Source organism: Equus przewalskii, chromosome 11 (genome assembly GCF_037783145.1).
Source record: "Equus przewalskii isolate Varuska chromosome 11, EquPr2, whole genome shotgun sequence".
Taxonomy (NCBI): Eukaryota; Metazoa; Chordata; class Mammalia; order Perissodactyla; family Equidae; genus Equus; species Equus przewalskii.
The window spans coordinates 28,504,753-28,526,831 of NC_091841.1; the positions used below are offsets into that span (position 1 = coordinate 28,504,753).

General features: G+C 62.0%; 4 protein-coding genes across 19 annotated transcripts; 1 reads left to right on the forward strand and 3 right to left on the reverse strand.

Annotated features, from left to right (window-relative positions):
• The first annotated feature begins 580 nt into the window (after positions 1-580).
• NDUFV1 (NADH:ubiquinone oxidoreductase core subunit V1) lies at positions 581-6,423 on the forward strand. The gene is made up of 10 exons (XM_070565617.1): positions 581-1,294; positions 2,380-2,462; positions 2,536-2,706; positions 3,455-3,638; positions 4,246-4,435; positions 4,852-5,064; positions 5,249-5,415; positions 5,721-5,802; positions 6,018-6,163; positions 6,266-6,423. The coding sequence occupies exons 1-10, from the start codon at positions 1,223-1,225 to the stop codon at positions 6,350-6,352; spliced, it is 1,395 nt and encodes a 464-aa protein (XP_070421718.1). The 5' UTR covers positions 581-1,222; the 3' UTR covers positions 6,353-6,423.
• Positions 6,424-6,763: 340 nt separating this feature from the next.
• On the reverse strand, positions 6,764-11,730 carry LOC103543519 (double C2-like domain-containing protein gamma). Of its 16 annotated transcripts, none has more exons than XM_070565622.1 (13): positions 11,528-11,730; positions 10,704-10,756; positions 10,391-10,597; positions 10,183-10,289; positions 9,978-10,057; positions 9,830-9,901; positions 9,505-9,614; positions 9,291-9,426; positions 9,106-9,159; positions 7,606-7,763; positions 7,447-7,528; positions 7,165-7,261; positions 6,764-7,087 (listed from the first exon to the last, which is right to left on the reverse strand). In XM_070565622.1, the coding sequence occupies exons 3-13, from the start codon at positions 10,444-10,446 to the stop codon at positions 6,957-6,959; spliced, it is 1,083 nt and encodes a 360-aa protein (XP_070421723.1). In that variant the 5' UTR covers positions 10,447-10,597; positions 10,704-10,756; positions 11,528-11,730; the 3' UTR covers positions 6,764-6,956. The 16 variants fall into 16 exon arrangements, with proteins under 16 accessions (XP_070421723.1, XP_070421724.1, XP_070421719.1 ...); XM_070565623.1 differs by having other exon boundaries at positions 10,704-10,783; positions 11,528-11,705; XM_070565618.1 differs by having other exon boundaries at positions 10,183-10,597; positions 11,528-11,720.
• A 963-nt stretch (positions 11,731-12,693) lies between these two features.
• NUDT8 (nudix hydrolase 8) lies at positions 12,694-14,629 on the reverse strand. Its single transcript, XM_070565635.1, has 4 exons — positions 14,274-14,629; positions 13,479-13,611; positions 13,097-13,174; positions 12,694-13,004 (listed from the first exon to the last, which is right to left on the reverse strand). Exons 1-4 carry the CDS (start codon positions 14,465-14,467, stop codon positions 12,777-12,779), a joined length of 633 nt encoding a protein of 210 aa, XP_070421736.1. The 5' UTR covers positions 14,468-14,629; the 3' UTR covers positions 12,694-12,776.
• Positions 14,630-15,746: 1,117 nt separating this feature from the next.
• Positions 15,747-19,431, reverse strand: TBX10 (T-box transcription factor 10). Its single transcript, XM_070564647.1, has 7 exons — positions 19,220-19,431; positions 19,040-19,141; positions 18,431-18,602; positions 17,093-17,248; positions 16,739-16,806; positions 16,442-16,530; positions 15,747-16,033 (listed from the first exon to the last, which is right to left on the reverse strand). The coding sequence occupies exons 1-7, from the start codon at positions 19,429-19,431 to the stop codon at positions 15,747-15,749; spliced, it is 1,086 nt and encodes a 361-aa protein (XP_070420748.1).
• Between the last annotated feature and the right edge of the window lie 2,648 nt (positions 19,432-22,079).

Genomic DNA, 22,079 nt, shown 5'->3' on the forward strand with positions numbered 1-22,079 from the left:
CTAGGAGCATATGAGAAAATAAGGGCAAATGAGTTTTGTAAATAGCACATTTCGAGAGAGAAAAGAAATGATGGTTACAGGACAAGAGAATAGAAGAACTCGGAAGAGAAAGTCAGAAAGATACCTTATCATGGGACCGGCGCAAGGTCTCAGGGCCAAGGAGTTCCAGAGGACTGAAAAAGACAAGAGTGAATCAGGCTTCCAGGACTTCACCAGGAGCCAAAGGACAGATGGCCTCAGGTCAGGGGAGCAGCCGCACAGGGGAGACAGCCACACTAACGTCCTAAAGCCCAGAGAGGAAGCGGTCGTGGGGGGGAGGGGGCGTGATGTGGCCTGGGCCTGATGACCCTGCGGGGGAGGGGCGGACTCCTTAAATGCCAGGCCAGGGCCTGCTTGTGAAGGCAGTAGGGGCCACTCCTGGATTTTGAGCAGGAGCTCCAAGTGCAGGACTCTCCTGACGGAGGCTAAGGAGGGCACGGCTTGGAGAGCTTAGCAGCACACGCAAGAGCATGTGCTATCCACTGACCATCTCCACCCCCTCGGCCTTACCCCCACTTAGGACTCTAGACACACCTCCTCCGGGAAGACCTCTACCAACAACCTAGCCTGCCCCTGGAGCTGCCTCTGCTCTCTCTTGCTAATGGGCAATCTTCCCGAGCCCAGGGGGCCCCGAGGTGGGGGAAATGACAGTCTGGGAGGGCTTGGACCAGGACAGAATAACTACAACACAGTCAAGGGGATCGGACTGTAACTGGCCTGATTTCTCCTCCCCCCTGCAATACACTTGTGCATACAGTAGGTACACACTAAATGCGAAACCTATAGAAAGTGGAAACACTAGAACCCTGCAGAAGGGACACGCGAAGTTTGTTTACTTGGGGTTTGAAAGGCGGGGGCTCCGCAGGCGAACAGAAAGAAGCCGAGCCAGCAAGCAAAGGAGTAAGCGCTAGCCCCGCGGAGGGAGGGAGGCAAACCGAAGGTCGGCGAGACTACATCTCCCAGCAGCCTCAGCGCCAGAGAGTCCACTTCCGGCCTCTCCGCCCTCCTGGGAGGAGGCGGGGCCGAGGGCGGGGCGAGAGAGGCGCAGGGAAGCTTGGGCGCGCCGCCAGCGCCAAAGCGCGTGACGTTCTTCCTGTGCGCCGCCTAGCGTCTGAGTCGCGCCGGTTCCTGAGCATCAGAGCCGTGAAGGTGACAGCGGGAGGTGACTGGGCTCGCCCCCGCGATGCTGGCGGCACGACGGCTGCTCGGCGGGTCGCTCCCCGCGCGGGTGTCTGTGCGTTTCAGCAGCGACACGGTGAGGCCCGGCTCAGGCTAGGGGTGTTGGCGGGCCGGGGCTCGCTGCTGCGCCTCTGCGCGCGCTGTCCTTCGGTCAGTAGTGCCTTCTGGAGCGCCCGCCTCATCTCCCCAGCCCGGCGGGAAGGTGGTCGCTCCGGCCTGGGAGTAGAAGAGGAACGAGTCCCGACGGGAAGCTGACGCCCCCCCAGCCCTCCGGCTCCTTGGCTTCCCTTAATTTAACAGCCCCGCTGCCGAACGGGGAGGTTTGCAGGTGGCAAAGCGTCCTTGTCTCATTCCTCCCGTGCCACAGCTTTGTAGTGCCTGAGGCAGTCGTTGCCCCATTTTACAGATGCACAAAACAGCTTTGGAGAGGGATGTGCACCGCCTGACTGACTCCCCGTCCAGCGCTCTGCTCCCTGCAGTGGCTTTTAAGTGGATGGGAGCCTGGAACCAGGTCCCCTTAGCCCTCTCCTGGGGCGCTGGCCACTGGGTCATGTGGAATTCCGGGCTCCACCTCTCCTCATCAGTTTTATCCCAAGTGGCTCTCCCTCCATCACCTTTGTGTCCCAGCCCCAGTGAGGCGTTTCTTTCCCATCAGTAAATGTATTTTGCCTCCAGCAGAGTTAGTAATATAAGGCCCTGGCCTAACCAGATTTTGGTCCAGCAGGACAGCCAGACAGATAAATGGCCATGACATCTCTCTGGGTTCAGGGAGGTAGTATGGTCCTGTGATTCAGGTGCGGGCCTTGGCCAGGGACAGACCTGAGCTCGGATTCCATCTGCTGCTTTTGGCTGCACGCCCTTCCATAAGTTCATTTTGCTCTGAGCCTCAGTTTCCTCCACTGTAAAATGGGGGAAATCATCCCCGTTTCAGGGTTATGAGGTTTTGGATGTAAAATGCTTAGCCTAGTGCCTGCTAACCAGGAAGTGCTTACTAAGTGGCGGTGGTACCTGTGCTGATATGAAAGGTTCTGAGGTTTAGGCCTGTACTGTCCCCCCAGCCCAGCCCCTTCTAATCAGGGGGACCCAAGAGTCGTTAGCTTCTGGCCTGGCCCTTCATGGCCTCAGAGCTTTGTTGGGCCTTCTGACCCTCTGTGTCCCCAGACAGCACCCAAGAAAACCTCATTTGGCTCGCTGAAGGATGAAGACCGCATCTTCACCAACCTGTATGGCCGCCATGACTGGAGGTGAGACTGTGCCCTTAGCCTGATGGCTCCTGGGGCAGGGCCGCCCCTTCACTGCCTTCCCCACTCTGTCCAGGCTGAAAGGTGCCCAGAGCCGAGGTGACTGGTACAAGACAAAGGAGATCCTGTTGAAGGGGCCTGACTGGATCCTGGGTGAGGTCAAGACGTCGGGCCTGCGGGGCCGTGGAGGCGCTGGCTTCCCCACTGGCCTCAAGTGGAGCTTCATGAATAAGCCCTCCGATGGCAGGTGTGTGTAGGGAGGCAGAGATGGGGTTGCAGGAGAGCCTTTGGGGTGGCTGGAGCTTGCCTCGGCCTTTGCTCTTTCCTTGGAAACTAAGAGTGAAGGAAGTGGTAAGATGTTACCAGAGCTTAAGTAGATGGGACTCACTTCTCTCTGGTCTTCCTCAGGAGAGATTTGAGGGGTAGCAGAATCAACACAAGATTTTGACTCAGGCAGACTTAAGTCATTCCTAGCTTTGCTTTCTACTAATCATACCTTTGGGCAGTCTCCTGACCTTTTTGAACCTCAGTTCTTTTGGGGTTTTTTTTGTACATGGATATAATATTGCGCAGGAATTAAAGAGAGAATGTTTGTACAGCTTTTGGCCTGCACATTGGTTGGCACATAGAAAGCAAATTATAAACGTTAGCTACTTTGCCTCCTTTTGGCCCCAGAGATGTGGCGGAGGTTCAGGAAGGCTCTTTGTGAGCAAGAGCAGAGTCTGGGCTCTCGGGAAAGCGCAAGGAGAGACGTTTGGACTGAGCAGAACAAAGACCTTTCCTGTGGTCATAGCCACGCAAAGATGGAATAGGCAGTGAGCTCTCTGTCATTGGTGGTGAGCAAGCAGAGCCCCTGGGAACATGTTGGGAGGGCAGAGAGAGATTGGCTGTCAGAGGAGACATCTTTGAGGCTTCCCTGGGTGAAGTGGGGCGGCATGTGGTTGAAGGGCCAGCCCTGGTGGCCCCGTAGCCTGACTGACTTGCTGGCCCCACAGGCCCAAGTATCTGGTGGTGAACGCGGATGAGGGGGAGCCAGGCACCTGCAAGGACCGGGAGATCATGCGCCATGATCCCCACAAGCTGGTGGAAGGCTGCCTGGTTGGGGGTCGGGCCATGGGCGCCCGTGCCGCCTACATCTACATCCGCGGGGAGTTCTACAATGAGGCCTCCAATCTGCAGGTGGGCAGGGGAGGCACGTCAACGGGGGGAGGTACTCGGTGTGCACTACACGCCCGCTTACCTGCATCGCAGTTCTGGCATTTGAGCACCTGATCTGTCTGGGGTCAGACTGGGAGAATGGTGACCCCTCCTGCATGTGTGGTGAACAGGATGTGGCCCCCAGAGCCTCCCTCTCTGGGCTCCTCCTGGCTACTCCAGAGCCTCAGCTTGGGAGGCCTTCCAGGACTCCAGGGTTCCTGGGTGGGATTGCGCCAGGGAACTCACACTCGGGCATTTTTCCTGCAAAAGGGTCAAGAGGTCATTTTAGGAGTTCTCAGCTCGGTGACGCCTGCAGCAATTGGTTCTGGGCCAGAGTCTCACACCTTTCCAGTAGGCTCCTCAACAACAGCAATGAGGGGTATGGGAATAGCACCTGGCACATAGGAGCATTATGTATAAGTGTTATTATTATTACGTGTATTTAAAAAATCTATAGGGTCTTTTCTTCTACTATAGAAGCAGTATTTGGGGCCATCCTGGTGATGGGCTCACTGAGCCTAGACCTCTCCCTCCAAAACGCAGTGTCCCTGGGCTCTCAGGATGGTGCCCTCATCCCCCTGTCCCACAGGTGGCCATCCGAGAGGCTTACGAGGCTGGTCTCATTGGCAAGAACGCCTGCGGCTCCGGCTACGATTTTGATGTGTTCGTGGTGCGCGGGGCTGGGGCCTACATCTGCGGAGAGGAGACGGCGCTCATCGAGTCCATTGAGGGCAAGCAGGGCAAGCCCCGCCTGAAGCCACCCTTCCCTGCAGACGTGGGTGAGTCCTGGCCTGATGCTGACCCTTGTCCTGTGGAGTCCGGGATCTGGCTTCAGGTCCCCATTGGTTGTTCTTAGGGAATTTCTGAGTTCCTTCTGGACTGGGGGCCAGACACAGAGAGTGGGGCGGTAACAACAGAGAGACTCCACCAGTGCCACCTTACAGTCCCTCATCCAGCCTCTGCGCCAACCTCAGACACCCAGGTTCCTTCCAGGAGCTAGAGGCAGGGTGGTGCACAAGGCAGTGCAGCTCCTGCTGGAGTTTGGGGTCCACTGGGCGGTGAGAATGATAAAGAGGTGAAAGTGGGGCTCTGCTACAGGAGCAAGACCCTGGGACGACCCCACTCCCGGGAAAACTGCCCCAACCTGTCCCCACCCCTTGGCTGCCACTGGTCTCTTGTCTCATTTCCCCCACAGGAGTGTTTGGCTGCCCCACAACTGTGGCCAATGTGGAGACAGTGGCTGTGTCCCCGACCATTTGCCGCCGCGGGGGTGCCTGGTTTGCCAGCTTTGGCCGCGAGCGCAACTCGGGCACCAAACTGTTCAACATCTCTGGCCACGTCAACCACCCTTGCACTGTGGAGGAGGAGATGTCTGTGCCGCTGAAGGAACTGATTGAAAAGCATGCCGGTAAGGCCTGGGGCCAGCCGGGTGGGGGACGGGGCAGCGTGTCCGTGAAGAAAGCCAGGAGTGGGAGGGCCTCAGGAGCCGGGGCTGGGGTGGGCGCTGACAGAGGTCGTGGGCTCAGGACTAGGCAGGTGTGCGAGCCCCAGCCCTGACCATCCGTCCTTTTGGGGACTGATTGGGGTCCCAGGAGGTGTCACCGGTGGCTGGGACAACCTCCTTGCTGTGATCCCTGGCGGCTCGTCCACCCCACTGATCCCCAAGTCCGTGTGTGAGACAGTGCTGATGGATTTCGATGCGCTGGTGCAGGCACAGAGCGGCCTCGGCACGGCCGCCGTGATCGTCATGGACCGCTCGGTAAGGGCTGGGACACACCCCCGCCCGGGCCCTGCATTATGCCAGCCTGGTTAGCACCCCTTCCTGGGCTTCTGAGAACTCCTGCCAGCTCTCGGGTCCCAGTTCCTGCAGCCTGAGTTACAGTGAGGTGGGAGAGGAGGGGAGCAAGGCTGCAATCGGTGGGAATGCCCGTGGGGTCTGGGCCGTGCAGGACCCCAGGGAGGATGGTGGAGGTGGCCAGGATGCCACTGGAATCAGGAGGATGTGCTGCTGGAGGGCTGAGGCTCAGGCCTTGGGGGGCTGCTTACTGTCCCTTGTTACCCCAGACAGATGTTGTGAAAGCCATCGCCCGCCTCATTGAGTTCTACAAGCACGAGAGCTGTGGCCAGTGCACCCCATGCCGCGAGGGTGAGCACCCTGGGCCGGGGGGTGGCTTTCTCTGTGACTCACCCTGGGCCCAGGTCGGACACAGGACAAAGGACCCTGGATAAATAGCTACTGCCTCCCAGCCTGCCATGGCTTCTCTTAGCCCACCCCGCGTGGGGCAGGCACCCCTCAAGTGCTGCCCTCCACACCCTGCCTGGGGGAGACCGTCAGGCCCTGTCTTGCCACCACGGCTGCAGGTGTGGACTGGATGAACAAGGTGATGGCCCGCTTTGTGAGGGGGGACGCCCGGCCAGCCGAGATCGACTCCCTCTGGGAGATCAGCAAGCAGATAGAGGGCCACACCATTTGTGCCCTGGGCGACGGGGCCGCCTGGCCCGTGCAGGTACCCGCTGCCCTGCTGTGTGCCGCTTGGGTGGGGGCGCTGGGAGCCCAGGGCGTTGGGGGATTTTCAGACCCCGCTTCACACAGTGCCTCCCACCCCCAGGGCCTGATCCGTCACTTCCGGCCAGAGCTCAAGGAGCGGATGCATCGGTTTGCCCAGCAGCACCAGGCCAGGCAAGCTGCCTCCTGAGCCCGCCACCCTGGGCTGGCATCTGTCTGTCCAAGAGTTGGACAATAAAGCAAATGCTGCCTGCTCTTCCATCGCAGCTTCTCTGTGGCCTTGTCCTCACCCTGCCACCCGCAGCCACAACTCAGGGAGGCCTGTTTGCCAGACAGAGCTGGGGGCTTGGAGGGGTAGGTCAGCTCAAGGTCATGTTGTGAATCCGCACCGTGGCCTCCTGTGGGCCAGCCTGTCCTAGACCATCCCGAGCAGCCATCCCTCACTGCAGGAAGCAGGGGCAGGCAAGCCGGCTTTCCCTGGTGCGGTGAGGGGAAAGCTGTGGCCTAGGGTCCAGGCCTGAGGTCCTGGAGAGTGGAGCAAGGAGAACGGGGCGCAGTCTTCCCTGCAAGGCGAGGGGCTGGGAAAGCACAGGCTCTCTGGTCTGGTTCAGAGGAGAGGTTTATTCTTGATTCATGATCCGACAGTGGGGTGAATTTGAAGGATGGGAAGGGAGGAAACAATCTGACTAGGGACTGGGCACGGTGGGTGAGGCAGCCCCAGGTCCTCCCAGCTCCGTGGAGACATCCGTGGGTCAGTTTGAGTGAGGGGCGGTGAGCAGAGCTGGGCACCCCTGCTAGTCGCTGAGCTGGAAGGGTGCACCATCGAGCGGGTGCCACAGCTCCAGCCGGCGGTCACTGTGGCCCAGGCACTCACTCCAGTGCTGCTGGCCCTCGCCACTGGCCCGGCTACTCAGCTGCACCCCGCCTGGGTTGGGAGATGGGTCAGGAGCCATGTGGGAGCCCACTAGGCCCCCACCCCAGCTCCCCTGCATTCCCACTCACCGATGAAGTCGTCCGCCGTGCCCAGGTCGTAGTCCCACACAGACACCAGCAGCGTCTTCTGGGCCAGCTCCTCCCTTGGGCCTGCGTAGAAGAATTCCTGTGGGGGGGCCGGGGGCACAAAGGTAGGAAGGAGGTGGCCTCGGGTTCTTCAGAGCTTCAGAAACAGGCTCAGGCAGGTGAGTGGCTCAGGTTAACTGGGACCTCCACTTTCTGCCTGAGCCAGGACGCTGACCTCTGCCACCCCCGAGAGGCCAGGACGGCCTCCAGCTGGCGCTGTCCTACCTCATTGAACTCGGGGTTCAGGGTCTTCCTCCGAACGCTGGTCTTGTATTTAGATTTTTTGCCCACGTTTGGATGCAGGAAACTGATTGGGGAGGATGGGGTTGGGTTAGATGTGGCTCTGGAGAGGTGGGCCCCCTCTGCCCACCTGTCTGCACTCACAGGCGGACGAAGGGGTCCGAGTAGCCGTTGGCATCCATGGGGGCAAGGTGGGCACAGCGCAGCGCGCCCACCAGCAGGCCACCCTGCTGAGAGCTGTAGCACAGTGACAGCAGGATGCGCCCACGTTCCTCCTCGGCCACCTCTGCCTCCACCTCCTCCTGCAGGGGTAGGTGGGGGTCAGGCCTGGTGTGGCCCAAAGCCCCCCACCCAGGCGTGTCAGCCAGGATGGGAGAACTCAGACTGGCTGCAAAGAAATCAGGGGTCAACGATTTCTTTTCATGATTCAATTTCCAAAATCAGTCACTGGCCTAGTGCCCTGGAAGAGAACTTACAGGTCAGCTGTACCCTCCAGCGCCTGAGAAGGGGAGGGGCTTGCCCAGGCCACGTGACTGGTCAGTTCGGTGCATCTTTGTCATGGAGGGGAAGGGATGCGATGTCTCTTGAGTGCCACAGATGTGCCATGAGCTTCCTAAGTGGCCTCGCACCGAGTGCCTACAACCACCCTCCGGCAAGGCAAGCCCCCGTGACAGAAGCAGCTCTAAGAGGCTGTGCTCTCCCCAGGGACGTGTGGGTCTCTTCAGCTACAAAACCACCCTGTCACCCCCTGTCCCCCAGGGACCAGATTCTGAATGTCCTCTGCCATGCTTGGTCCTGGTGCTTCCGAAAGGATTCGGAGGACGCCTGGGAAGAACGTGCTGCTCCCACACTTAATGGAGGATGGGATTCGGTTGGCAGGGAGCCCAGCCCCCTCGCTCGCAGCCAGTTCTCAGTGAGGGAGGGCCCCGTGAGTGACCGCTGTGCACCCTGGTGCTGCGGCATCTGGGGTCTGGACAGGAAGTGGCTGTCGCAGGGTGCCGGCCCCACCTCGCTGGAACTTGCCTGGCCTTGGCTAACTGGCAGCTGCACCAACTTGTGGCTCCACCAGGGGGCAGGGCAGCAGCACTGGCCCTTCTGTCCAAGAGGAGCCACCACGTTGCGGATGCCACGTCCCTGCCGGGCCCCAGGGGTTCTGGCCAGGTCTCTGGTCTCCCCTGGGGCCCCCTGTAGTCACCTTCGCTGCCTCCTGACAAGGGCCTGGCTAGGGCTACCTGCCCCTGGGGCTGACCTAGCAGCCAGGGAGCCCCACCCCTGTGCGTTGTCTCCTGGACCTTGACCTGCCCTCCCAGGTGGGGCCACAGACAAACGCCCCCAGTTTCGGCCTCTGCCTCATGGTGGCTTGCACCTCTGCCCACTGAGGGCTTTGCTGTCCCAGGGCTCCACAGCAAGTCTGGGCTGCCCTGGCAGGGGAGTCACCCTCTCCAACCAGCCACTGGGAACTGGCTGTTCCCCAGGGCTATGAGCGCTCACAAGGCCTATGAGGGAAATGGCCGCCGTTTCTCCAAGCCCACGTGGGCCTGAACCCCTACCCAGCCCACCCTTGTCCCTGCCTAACCCACTCCAGCCTGGACCACCCCAGGCCTGCCCACCTCCATCCCTGCTGGGTCCCACTGTCCTACCCACCTCCTCATACAGGGACATGCCACGGGCCGTGTCCAGGCTCTTGGGCCTCTTGGTCTGAAAAAACAGAGAGCCCAGTCACCCTGGTTGGACATTGCCTAGGCCCCCTCCCTGCCCCTCCCCTCTCCAGCTCCCCCTTCATATGGTCCCCGGCCCCCAGAGTCCCACCCCGGCGCCGCCCCACTCACCAGCCTCCGCTTCTCCAGGCACACATCGAAGCTGCGGGCTCGGTTGGGCACCAGCTTCCTCAGGGGCACCCGGAGCTCCCCCAGGGGAGGCGCCCGCCGCCGTCGCCGCAGCCGGGGGTCCTCACACACGCACAGCCTGGTGGCCACGCACGTCAGACCTGGCCAGGCAAGCCCCCCTCCACCCTGCCCTCTGGAGGCCCAGCCCGATGCTCACCGCAGGGTCTTGCGCCCGGCATCCTGGCGGGTGAAGCCGTGATAGGTGAGTGTCTCCTCCCAGACAGGGCCCCTGGTGCCCCGAACCGTGCGTGTCCGCAGCTGGCTGGCCTGGGGGCCAGGCAGGTGGGTCAGGGCCTCCTCGGGCCCCAGGGACCCACGCTGGCCCGCCTCCCTGATAGGGCCCCCAGTTGCACATCCCAGCAATGGGGAGCTCCATGCCTGACGTCTGGGCCTTGATGGGGAGGAGCAGGGCAGGGCCAGGTGGGTGCTCCACGCTGGTGTGTGGCCCGGGGACAGCGGCAGGGGCTGGGGCTCGCTCTCACCTTGCTGGTCCCCGGAAGGAGGTTGGCTTTGACGTAGGTGTCCACAGAGCCTGAGGCCGGTGGCTTGAGGCCCTGAGAACAGACAGTGGATGTGCGGCAGGCCTGTGTCCCAGGCCCATGGGCCAGGGACCCCTGCCCCCATCCTCACCTTGGCACGATGAGCCGTGCAGTGCAGGGCGCTGTTGTCCGCATCAAAAAGCAGCGTGAACTCGAGGGTGCCCAGGACAGCTAAGGGCAGGTGGCAGGCAGGGTCAGCTCCTCCCTCGCCCCCCATGACACCATGCCTCCTGCCCTGCCCTCCCCGGTGGTTGGGCTGGGCCCAGGTGTCCCCCTTGTCTCCCGCCGCTACTCACTGCTGTCGTCTGAGTCTCCCTCTGGCTCTGGATCGGGCTGTGGCTGAGGTGCAGAGCGGAGGGCGGGGGTCACTGCAGGGCGCGGGCCTGGGGCGCGCAGGGTGGGCCTCGAGAAGGGGTAGAAGTGCGGGAAGAAGTCAGAGATGAGGTGGATGGGCTGGATGGGACCCGGGCTCACGTCGATGGCCATGTGCTCCTGCATGCTCACCCGCTGTGGCCGCCCCCTGCTCGCTGCCGCCGTGCCCGCCATGGGGGCTCAGACATGGGGACAGGGACTCAGAGAAGCCCCCGCAGAGTAGAGATGAGGGGCACGCACCAGGCCAGTGAGACAGGATGAAGGAGCACCACTGAGGGCGCCGACAGCAGGCGGTGGGGGGCGGGGGGGCGGGGGCTGGTCCTGGTTGGCAGCTGGGACCTGAGGACAGAGTGCAGGGTCAAGGTGGGTGGGTGGGGGAGAAGTAGGGGCCCCAGCCTGGAGGGGGACCCAGTGTGCTGGCGGTCAGGCCCGCTGGGCTGCTTACCCTATGAGAGCTCCTCCAGCTGCTCTGGTTCACTGCTGGCACCAGCTGCGCGCCTGCCAGAGGCAGCCGTGTAAGCAAGGCTGGGGGGGCGGGTGGGCAGGAGTGTGGGGGGGGCAGGAATGGGGGGGGCTCGTAACTGAACTCCAGAGCTCAGGAGACCGCCACCTCCCTGCCCTCAACCCCGAGGCTCCCTTCCCTACTGTGGGGGCCCAGCCTCCCTTAGCTCCCCTCCCCATTCACACACCATCAGACAGAGTTATTTTTACCACTGTCATGTGGCCCTGCTCCCAAGTGAGGAGGCTGGAGGGCCAGAGGTGACACAAGGGGTGTGAGGGGCAATGGGAGGGGTGTGTGGGGAGGAAGCAGGAGGTGAGCCGGAAGGGGTGCAGCGGAGGGAGCATGTGGGGAGGTGTGTGAGAAGGGGGAGGGGTGCGGGGGCACTTTGGGAGGTGTGGGGGAGGCGCATGGGAAGGTGAGATGGGAGTGCTTGCGTGTGGGGGGCACCTAGGAGGATGGGGGTACCTGGTAGGAGGGGGGCCCCCAGGAGGAGGGGGAGGTGTCTGGGCGGACAGGGCGCACCCAGGGAGGAGGGCATCTGCAAGCTGGTCCTCTTGCAGTAGCCAGCTCAAGCTTTTTAAACACGAATCCCCTCACCCCCCTCCCCTTCTCCTGGCTTGGAATGAGGTCCCCACCTCACAGCGGCCCCCTGCGTGGTGGGCCTCCTTCCCCCTCCACATTGCTCTTGGCTCCCTTGCACACCCATGTGCTGCTCCTTCTGCCCCACTGCCTCCTCTGCCCTTTGACCTGGCCCCGCTCCAGCTCACCTTTGGTGTCAAGGCCACTCCCTGCAGGGGAACTTGGCTGGTTTTTACCAGGTCAGCCTTCCCTTCCCTCTCTTCCCAGTGGTCCTTTGGGCCACCCTTTCTGTACTCTCAGTCCAGGAGGTTCACACTCCTCCCTAGGCCGGTGCGCCAGGCCCTGCCATCAACAAATTCCAAATCCAGCAGGCCATGTGGCAATCCCAGGGAAGGCCATGTGACACAAGGGAGGCAGATAAAGTGCAATTCTGGGTGAGACTGGCTGAGAAAAGTCAGCTCTGTTGTCTGTTGATGGGACGCCAGTCCCGTGCCAACCTAGAGCTGTTGCCCTCTCCTCACCTCTCATCCCTGTGGAGTAGAGAATGCTTCTGAGAGTGAGGCCAACACAGTGGGATCACAGAAAGAGAAAGAGTGCCCCTGAGCCCCTGGATCCAGCCATGCCTGAAGCTAGTTTATCTCTAGAGTTTTTGTAACCACCATTCCTCTTTTGGCAAAGTCAGCTTGGGGGTGGAGTTTTCTTTCACTCGTCCTGGCTAATACTGTTCAAGAAGTCTTCCCAGATCACCATGTCAAGGTCAGACCGCTCACCCTTTCAACTCTCTCTCTCAGAACCCTGGTCTACATAGTTGATGTATAGTCCCACTGTTATCTGTGATTAATGAATGTGCAATCACACGATTATCTGTGTGAGCTGCTCTAAGGTCTCCCCCCGACTGAACCTCCCGGCAGAGGGCAGGACAGCAACTGGCCGGTCTGCAGATGTGGTTCCAGCACCGCACCTGACACTGGTAGGAGCGAGGCCGCAGGGTCAGCAGGCATGGAGGGGGAGTAGGAGGCGTGGGCTGACACTTATCCAGCGTGGCGGCTGAGAGCTCTGGACTCAGAGCGGGCTGGGTTCAAACCCCTTCTTGGGGTGACCTCAGGCAAGGTATCTGTCCTCCAGAAGCCCGTCTCACCAGGCAGGGACAGCGCTGGCCTCACCTGATGGGGCTGTGGTGAGGGTGAAGAGAGAAATGACACCCGGTACCTGGCATACAGTAAGCATCACAGTGAGTGCCCACGGCTGAGGGTAATAGTGCGATTGGCCAGAGGCACTGCAGCCAGGAGGCCACCTGTCTGGTGGGGTCTGCCAAAGCCAGGGGCCCAGGGCAGAAGACACAGTTGCCACAGAGTGGTGTAAAGGCTCTTTATTCAATCCTGAGGTGGAGCTGGCCTGGCAGGGCGAAGGCAGGGGCTGGCTGCTGAGGGCCGGGCCTCAGCCCCTGGGCAGCTCAGGGCTGGCCAGGCGGGGCTGGTAGGCGCCAGGTGCCAGCAGCTGCAGGGTGAACTCGGTGATGACAGCCGTGAGCCCCCAGACACGGTGTGGCCCATGAAGGAAGACGGGCAGCGTGTATCGGAAGCAGCCGCCCTGGCAGAAGTGGGTGTAGCCCTGATTCTGTGCCTGCAGCAGATGGGCCAGGGGCAGTGCAAACACCTCGTCCACCTGCGGGCAGGAGGCAGCGGGAGGGTGACAGAGGACTGGCCGCTGCAGCCCCCCAGCATCGGGACCCCCCGGTCCCAGCCTCCCCCGCTCACCTCCTCGCGGTTGGGCCTGAGGTTCTGGGGATCCAGTGGGCCCACGCTGGCAAGCACCGGCACCACGGGGGCCTTCCCCTGGGGCGGGAGGACAGGCAGTCAGGGGAGGCATGACCTCGGTGGGGCTGCGGAGGGCAGCCTGCGAGGAAGACCCACTGTGCCATCCGGGGGCCACCTACACCCTGGACGTGAGCCTCCGGACCCGCTGTGAAAGGGGATAAAAGACCCCTGGCCATCCCCGAGGGGTTGTGTGGGGATGAAATAGGACTGCCAGGTAGGGGTCTGGCGTGCTCCTCCACACCCTATGCCTGCGGGAGACCCTGAGGTCCCAGCTCCTGGCTGGGTAAGGGCTGGCGGTGGCCTCAGGGCCTGGCGGGCTCACCCGGTCGTGCACTGGCTGCAGGATGCCCCATACATGCTCCTCAGGCACAGCCAGGCCCAGCTCCTCGCGGGTCTCCCTCAGGGCGGTGTGTACCACGTCCTGGTCAGCGGGGTCACACTTGCCGCCTGGGAAACTGAACAGGCACAGGGAGTGTGGTCCTTGGGGTGTCGCGGCCATGGAGGGGTGGGGGTGTTGGCTGGGGAAGAGGGCCGTGACCCCCCTAGGCAACGTCTGCCTCTGTGGGGCCTGGGGCAGGCCTCGTGCCCTCTGGAGGCTCAGTTAACTTCCTGAGCAATGGGGGTAATGGGGAGAGTCCCTGGGGGTCTAGCAGGGGAGGCAAGAAGGGCCTGGGGCTCAGACCCCCAAATTCTGCCTAGGGTGGCCCCAGTGGTGCCGACGTTGACTCTAGGGTGTTCTCAATTCCCGCCGGGGGCAGGGCCAGGACGGGAAACCGGGCAGCCCGGCCCGCTCGCTTCCTCGGCTCGGGAACTCGAATGTCCCTATAATCGCCGGCAGGGGGCGGGGTCCTGCCTTTTTAGAGATGGGGACACAGCTCAGAGAGATGTCCCGGCCCGAGGTGGTGCGGCACCCGGACAGGAGCACCCGGGGCTCGAGGCTCTGGGCGGAGGCGCGCCGGTCGCCGACTCCCCGCCGCAGCCCGCGGGCGGACGGGCTCTCGCCAGACCCATTCTCCAGAGGCGGAAACCGAGGCTCGGGGAGGCTAAGTGCCTTGCCCTCGGTCCCCGCGGTCTCCGGGAGCCTCCTAGAAGGGAGAGGAGCTCCCGGCCGGTGTACCTGACATCACCCTTGTGCCTCCCGGCCAGGCGGCTGGACCGCAGAGTGTAGAGCAGCGCCGGGACCCCGCGCACCGAGCACAGCGGCACGAGCACCGCGGCCGCAGCGGGCCGCGCGCGGAGCCGAGCCGTGGCCCCCGCCAGCAGCCGCCGGCAGCGCCGCTCGCCCTCCGCCGACAGGCAGTCGGGCAGCATGTCCCGCCGGACGCGGCCGGGACACCTAGGGCGCGGAACCGGGCGCGGGAAGGGGCGGGGCGGCGCGAACGATCCCCGGCCTCTCGGGCCCCCGGGCGGGCTGCGGGAGGAGTCGGCGGGAACGCCCCGCCCCTCCAGCTTCGAAACTCACCGACGAGGGGCGGGGCCTGTAAAGGGGGCGGGACCCCGCCGGACCCTCCGCGGGGCGGGGCGGGGCCGGAAGGGGCGGGGCCCGGTAGCCTGGGCTTCCGGCCGGGGGCGGAGCTGGGTGCAAGGTCGGCTGAGCGTGTCCCAGAACGCGTGCAGCAGTTCGGCTGGGTCCTGGCCTGGCCGCCTTGCCCCGGCCCTTGTGACTGTGGGGTTTGGGAGTCAGGGTGTCTGGCTGTTGAGGCCCCGCGTCCCTTCGCGCCCGCGTGTGTCCGTCGCCCTCCTAGGGGCCCTCACCAAGTGCTCAGGATGCGCAGAGTGGCGTTTAGGGCGCCGTGGGGCGCCCCTCCAGGAGGCAGAGGGCGTCAGGGCCGCTGGGGGAGAACCGGCCCGGCCTCCCTCCGAGCCCGTTCCCCCGGTTCCGCGGGGTGTCGCGCGCCGCCCTCCCACTCCCGGGGCCCGACTCCAGCACCTTTGCCCTGCTTTGCCTCCGCCGGAGCTCGTCTCCCTCCCCCTGCCCTGCAATCTCTGCTCTGTAGGTGTTGGTTTAAGTGTCGCTTTCTCTTCATCGCAGTCTCACATCTCTCCCCCACCCCCACTTTGGCCTCTCGTGGTTCTGCATCCCTCCGAGGACCAGACCAGACGAGCCCAGCCTTGCGCACCGCACCTAGACGGCAGGTGTCGGCCATGCCTTGCTGTGTAACTGTGAACAGGTCCCGGTGCCTCTCTGAGCCGGTTTTGGCCCTCATCCGGCCACACAGGGCAGGGCGCAGGAACCCCAGCCTCCCTCTCAGCCCTGCCACTCGGCTACTCTCCTGAGGCCCTCCATCCCGCCCCCAAGGACAAAAGTGCTCTGACCACCCATGCCAAATCGTTTAATGTTGGGGGGGAGGGAGAGGTAAAGCATGGTTTGGAGGAGTCACCCCCAAGGCAGAAGGGGGCAGCTTGGGAGGTGGGAGGCCTGGTTCCAAGCCTGGCACGGTCTCAGCTTTGCTGTGACTCTGGGCAGTAGCCTCCCTCCCTGGGGTTGGCCTCCCCTGCTTTCCTTGGGAGGGGAGGGGTCTCTGCAGAGGAGGCTGGAGGGGATGGGATCCAGGATAAGAGGACTCTGTCCACAGGGCTCCCACCATCACTACGGGTCCTGGCCAGGCCCCAGGCACATGGTGGTGGAGGACAGAAGCCTCAGCCCAGCTGGGAGGGCCAGCCCCCCCTGATCCCTGTTAGCCTGGAGATTGGGAAGAGGGTACGGTGTTGGTCTGGCCCTTGGGTTCCTGAGGGAGCTTGAGGCTCCGGGGTACAGGCCCTGATAGGTAATGGGCCGGTAGGTGGCCGGGGTCAGCAGAGCCTCAGGGGGCGCCAGCAGCTGATGGTGGAGCCGGGCAGGGGTCCTGGAGGTGGAGGCTGGAGCTTTGTTGGGATCTGAGGGAGGCAATGGTCTGAGTGGACCCCAGACCTCCCCTCACATCAGTCATCCTAGCTCCTCCCATCCCAAATTGCCCACCTCTCAGCCTTTGCGCTTGCTCTCCCCTCTGCCTAGAATTCCTTCCCTACCTTCTCTCTCTGTCCAAACCCTTCAGTCTTCCAAGGCCCAGCTTGGCAACCACCTCCTCCGGGAAGCCCACCTGACACTCCCACCCCTGCTCTCAGCACCTTGTCCCTGCCTTGGGCCTCATATCGTCTTAGAAGTCTCTGCCCCCACCTCTCTGTCCACACAGGTGCCCAGTGGGCTTGCTGAAGCCCCTTCCTGGAGGCCCTGTGGCCGTCCCCTCCCTCCCCACCCACAGTGCAGGCTCTGGTCCCTCTGTGTCTGTGGGCCTGAGGGCGAACCTTTTCCCTGCTCTGTGGGGCAGGAGCTGAGGCTGCTGCAGCTCCGGGCTGGGACGCCGAGCAGGGGCCGTGGAGATAGAGTCCTGAAGCTGGGGCAAGCAGGAAGGGGGCAGGGGGTCAAGGTGAAGAACCTGGGCCAAGGGTCGTGGTCAGAGTCAGACAGCAGGACCCCAAGACAAGTCAGTGGGTGCGACCCTGAGACAAGGGTCAGGAGCTGAGGCCTCAGGAGCCGCCTGGGGCTGGGGGGAGGGGTTGGGGTAGGGCAGCAGGGCAGAACTGGCCGGGGCCGGACGGTACCAGGAGTCCGGGTCACTCTCCCTAAAGCCCTTGGCAAAAGGGTTGCTGGCGATTTTCAGCTGGGTGATCTGCAGAAGAGAAAGTGCAATTAGAGGTCAGCCCTGAGCTGGAGAAAGGCTATGGGGCCCAGGCTCAGCCACCCTGTCCCCTCGGGACCCCCAGTCCCTCGGCCCAGGAACCACAGAGCCCGTAGTGTGAAGGCAGGGGAATGACTGCGGGCAGATGCCCACAGAGTCCCAGGGAAGGAGGGAAGGGCAGGCGGCTGTGTGCATGTAGCGGCTAAAGCCTAGGGCCGCAGTCTCCATCCCTGTGAAGTGGGCTGGCAGCTGCGTCAGGAGCTGTGGTCCGACCCACCCGGTGGTTCTGATACGCCGTCACAGCCATGAACTGGGTCTCCTCGAAGATGAAGGACTTGAAGTTCTCCTGGGCATGGCGCTCGCTGTCCTTGCGTGGGTCCACGAAGACCACGTGGAAGCGGGGCTGGTAGCGGTGCATGGAGTTGAGAATGATCTGTGGGGGGAGTGGAAGGGGCTGGACGGGGTGGGGGGGGCGGGCAGCAGCAACCCCTCACTGAGGCTGAAGCCCTTCTCCCCGGAACAGAGAGAACATGCTGGGCCTGCTGCCCCCCTTTCTTGTGATGGTGGCGCAGGGTCTGAACTTGAGAGGCTGCAGTTCTGTGTCGAAGGCCCCTTTGTGTCTGAGCATCCTTGCCGCTCCCCCGTCCCTCACACCCGTGTCCCAGCTGTCGCCTCTTCCTGCCGAACGTCCCAGAATCGGACCGCCTTTCCCACCCCAGCTGGCCACCATCCTCTTTCTCCTGGGGATCCTCTTCTCCTCTTTCCTCAGCTGCCTCTTGACTGGTCTCCCTGCCTCCACCTGGCCCCTCTGTCCATTCTCCACACACAACCCCCGTGAGCCATAGCGTGTCACCCCCCGCTCAAAACCCTCCTGGGGCTCCCACCCCGCACAGAGTAAAAGCCAGAATCCCCTTGGCTGGCCTGGCAGACCAGCCCTGGCAGCCTCTAGGATCTCTTCTCCTCCCTCCACCCCTCCTCCATCCACTCCAGCCACATGGGAGCCTCCTTGCAGTTCCCCCAACTTGCCCAACATTCTCCAGCCTCAGGGCCTTTGCACTTGCTGTTCCCTCTGGCTACAAGAGCTCCCCTTTCTATATGCGCAGGCTCCCTTCTCCACTTCTCTTCAAACAGCCCCTCAGCCCCTCTCCCAACAGAACAGCCCCCTTCCTGGGTTCCTTTTTCTCCTGGCATTTGTCACCCTCTGAGACACTGCATGCAGAGTCTTCTGGATCCTTACTGTCTCCCCTACCCCAAGAGGTGAGCCCCACGAGCCAGGGACCTTGTGTGTTTGACAAAGTGTCAACAGTGCTGTGTTCCTGCAGCTACAACAGGCCTGGCCCGTGCTGGGCGTTTCATAAACCTTGTTCACAAGGAGGACAGTGTTTGCTGGGACAATCCCACACCCCCAGCCCACTTCCCCACCTGCCTGGACCGTCCCCTCCACTGTCCAACCCCCAGCCAGGTGAACTTGGCCCCAGCAGCAGGTGGGGGTGCTAGGCACCAAGGCCGTTGGGCATCAAAGGTCCGGCCAGCCCTGGCTCCAGGCTTCATCACAATCAGACCTCAGTGTCCCCTGCCCTGACCCAACCCCTCCCCACTGTGACCCAGGCCTCACGTGGCCGTTGTTGTCCAGCAGGTTGTTGGTCAGCTTGAGCTTGTCGAAGGACACGATCTGGCGCATCCACTGCGCGCCCTTGGCCGGCGAGTCGGGGTGGAAGTGCACGCGGCCGGGTGTGGCCGGGTCTGCTTTGCCTGCCACCAGCCAGGCCGAGCTGTGGAAGGCGTACCTGGGAAGCAGAGCGAGGTGGCAAGGGTGCCCCGTCTGCACCCCATGGAGCCAACGGCGCCTCATCCGCTGCCCCCATGGAGCCAAGGCTGACAGGGGAAGGGGCTGTCGCCGTCTCCGTGACTGCCCATGCACTGTCCCCATCTCGCACCCCAGGAACCAGAGGCTCCAAGAATGCTGTGCAGCCCTGAGTTCCCTGTGGCCGCACCTGCTGCCCTGGGCTAGCTCACTCCGCCCAGGCTAGCCCACTGCCCACTTCAGGCTCAGCTGCCTGAGCTCAGCTTCCCCCTGCCATCCAGCCTCCCACTATTGCCCCAGGACAGGCCTCACTGGCACGGCTCCAGCTGACCCCTGCCTCTGCCCAGAGTGCAGGTAGGGGTCTGTTTTTCCATCTCAGCGCCTGAGGTCTGAGCCGCTTCCCCCTGGCCAGCCCCAGACCTGTATCTCTTGTCATCCAGAGGCACGAAGTCCATGAGCAGGGCGTAGTCAGCCAGCGTGTCCATGCCCAGGATCTTCACCTGGAAGGTGGGAAACATTCTCCTGCGGGAGGGAGGGGCTCAGCACACTTACTCGGCTCCGGCCCCCAGCCCCCACCACACACACCCCCGCTGCTCACACCTGCCGGCCTTGGTGACAATCATCTCTGTGCCCAACTGGTTGAATTCTTCCCACAGAGCCTTCATCTCCAGCTGGACCGTCACACTGGACACACGAGGGTTCTTGGGGCCCTGCCCAGTGGGCTCAGCCGCAGCTGGGGCCTCTGTGGAGCTGGTGGAAGGGCCCGATGGGAACGGGGAGTCCAGCCGGTGCTCCCAGCTAGAGCTGGTCATGGGCAGGGGGTAGGTCTCTGAGGCTGCAAGTACCCCAAGGCCTGCAGAGAGGAAGGCTGGGGAGAGAGGATGGAAGCCTGGGACCCTGCTCCCCTCACAGAGCCCCACTCCACCCAGCCAGCCCTCACCCTTCAGGCTGCACCTAGGTGCCTTTTCCTCCAGGAAGCCCTCCCTGACTGCCAGGCCTGTGTTCCCACAGTCTTCCTGACTCAGCATCACCTCGTGAGGTAAATGCTCCCTGAAAGCTCCTGGAGGCTGGAGACAGGGCCTCTCTGGCTCCCAGGGAATCTTTGAGCCATCAGGGGGCCTTGTGGCCTTGAGCAAATTGTTTCACTTCCTGGAGCCTCAGTTCCCACATCCATCACAAGGGGTTCTTGATACCCGCCTCGCACGCCCAATGTGAGGATTTGTGAGGACACGCCCAGGGCCTGGCACATGGGAGGCCCTTCATAAATGACACCTCTAATGAATAATGGTTCACATGAGGCCCTGGGGGTGGGTGTGGGGGTTGGGGGTCTTTCTTAGCTCCCTGGAGACCCCACTGCCTGGTCCCCTTAAGGAGAACTGAGCTGAGAGGAGATCTCTGAATTACTATGAACGACTCTCATCCATCTCTGACCTCGAAACCCTGCCCAAATCCTGCCTCCGGAAGCCCATCCTAACATCTTTCTTCTCTGGCCTCCTCGCTTTTTTCTAAAGATCCCATCTTTTGATCTGTAATCCTAGCACGAGCTTTGGCCCAAAGCTTTGCCACCCTCCACCCTTCTGGTTAAAAAAAAAAAAAAAAATCCTGACTATAACGAGATACTACTTTCCATCCACGAGGATGGCTATTGCCAAGAACAAAACAAAAAACAAGACCCAAAGCAGAAAATTGCAAATGTCGGCGAGGACGTGGAGAAATCGGGACCCTTGTGCAATGTTGGTGGGAATATAAAATGGTGCAGTCGCTGGGAAACAGAATAACAGTTCCTCAAAAAATTAAAGAGAGAATTCCCATACGGTCCAGCAATTCCACTTCTAGGCACATCCCCAAAGAATTGACAGCAGGGCCTGAACAGACGAGGGCATCGGTGGCCACAGCGGCATGTTCACAACGGCCAAAGGTGGAAGCAGCCTCAGTGTCCATCAGTGTATGAACGGGTACACAAAATGTGCTCTATCCGGACAATGGGACATTATTCAGCCTGAAAAACGAAGGCAGTGCTGACACTTGCTACCACATGGATGACCCTGGAGGACATTATGCTGTGTGAAATAAGCCTGTGACAAAAGGACAAAGACCGCATGATTCCACTCATAGGAGGTCCCTGGAGTCGTCAAATTCATAGAGACAGACAGTGGAATGGTGGGTGCCAGGGCTGGGGGAGGGGCGTGGGGACTGACTGTTTAATGGGGACAGAGTGTCAGTTTTGCAAGATGCAAAAAGTCCCGGATGGACGGTGGTGATGGCTGCACGACAATGTGAATGTACTTAATGCCGCTGAACGGTGCGCTTAAAAATGGGTAAAATGCTAATTTGTATGCTATGTGTATTTTACCACAATTAAAAATTTAAAACTAGGAGAAAATATCCTGAAAAAGAGACTCTTAGTTTCTAGCAGTCGCCAAGGGGCCGAGGGCCTGGTAAAACCACAGGACGCCCTGGGCAGAGGTGGAATGTCGGTGCTGGCTGGCTGGCTGGACGGATAGGTAGACGGGGGAGGGAGAGTCCTGGGGCCTTATAGCGTGTAATGAGCTAACAGGTGGGCAGTGCCTGGCCAGAGCTGGTGCATAGTGGGTGCCTGGTGAGAATGAGGGGCCCAGGCCCCGTGGCCCCATCCTTAACAGCCCTGAGAGAGTGTGGGAAGTGGCACCTCACTAAAGGCCCTGGGAGTTCTGCAGTCTGGGGGCGGTGGGTCCCCCTGAGGGGGATGGGTCACATCAGGTCTGCCTCCCCCAGAGGGGCATGAAGGGTGGATGGACTGATGTCCCCACCGCCTGGACAGGCCCTGCCAGTAGCTCTGCTGCCCTGTGGGGCAAATAGATCCTCCAGATAACCAATACCAGTGCCCAGGGTCCACGGCGATGGGTCCCAAGGGGAGAGGCTCATGGCTTCACAGCCTGGGGGCTTCAGGCTGGTCACTGGCTCCCAAGTCTTCTCTGAGCCCACCCCCTGCCCACTCCGGTCAGTGTGCTGGCCCTCAGTGCTTTCAGGAACCCTGGGGAGGGGCCTGTCCTCTGCCTGGTTCTTCTAGAAACCAGCGCCCCTCTGGGTCAGGAGCTGCCAGTGTCCCACTGGCATCAAGTCGGGTCTGAAGCAGCAGGTAGAGGCTTCTCATCTAGCCCCCATCTTGATACTCAAGGGTGAGGCCCAGAGAGCGGAGGGGACAGGCCCTAGGTCACCCACGCCTGACAAGGCTGTCACCACCCAGAAATGGCTCTGTCCCCCCACCTGTCAGCACCCCCATATTTACACTGGGGTGGCTGCAAGCCCGTCAGCCCTGCCCTCGCAGGACCTGAGGGCTCAGCCTGGGGTGCCCCTGCCCCACCCCCTCGCCCAGGGCCTGGGTCTAGTGGGGTTTCCTTGGTCCCCATGCCCAGTCCCTACCCTGCCCCACTCACCCTGGAGCCTGAGCCCACCCATAGGGCCGCCTCAGCTGCCTGCA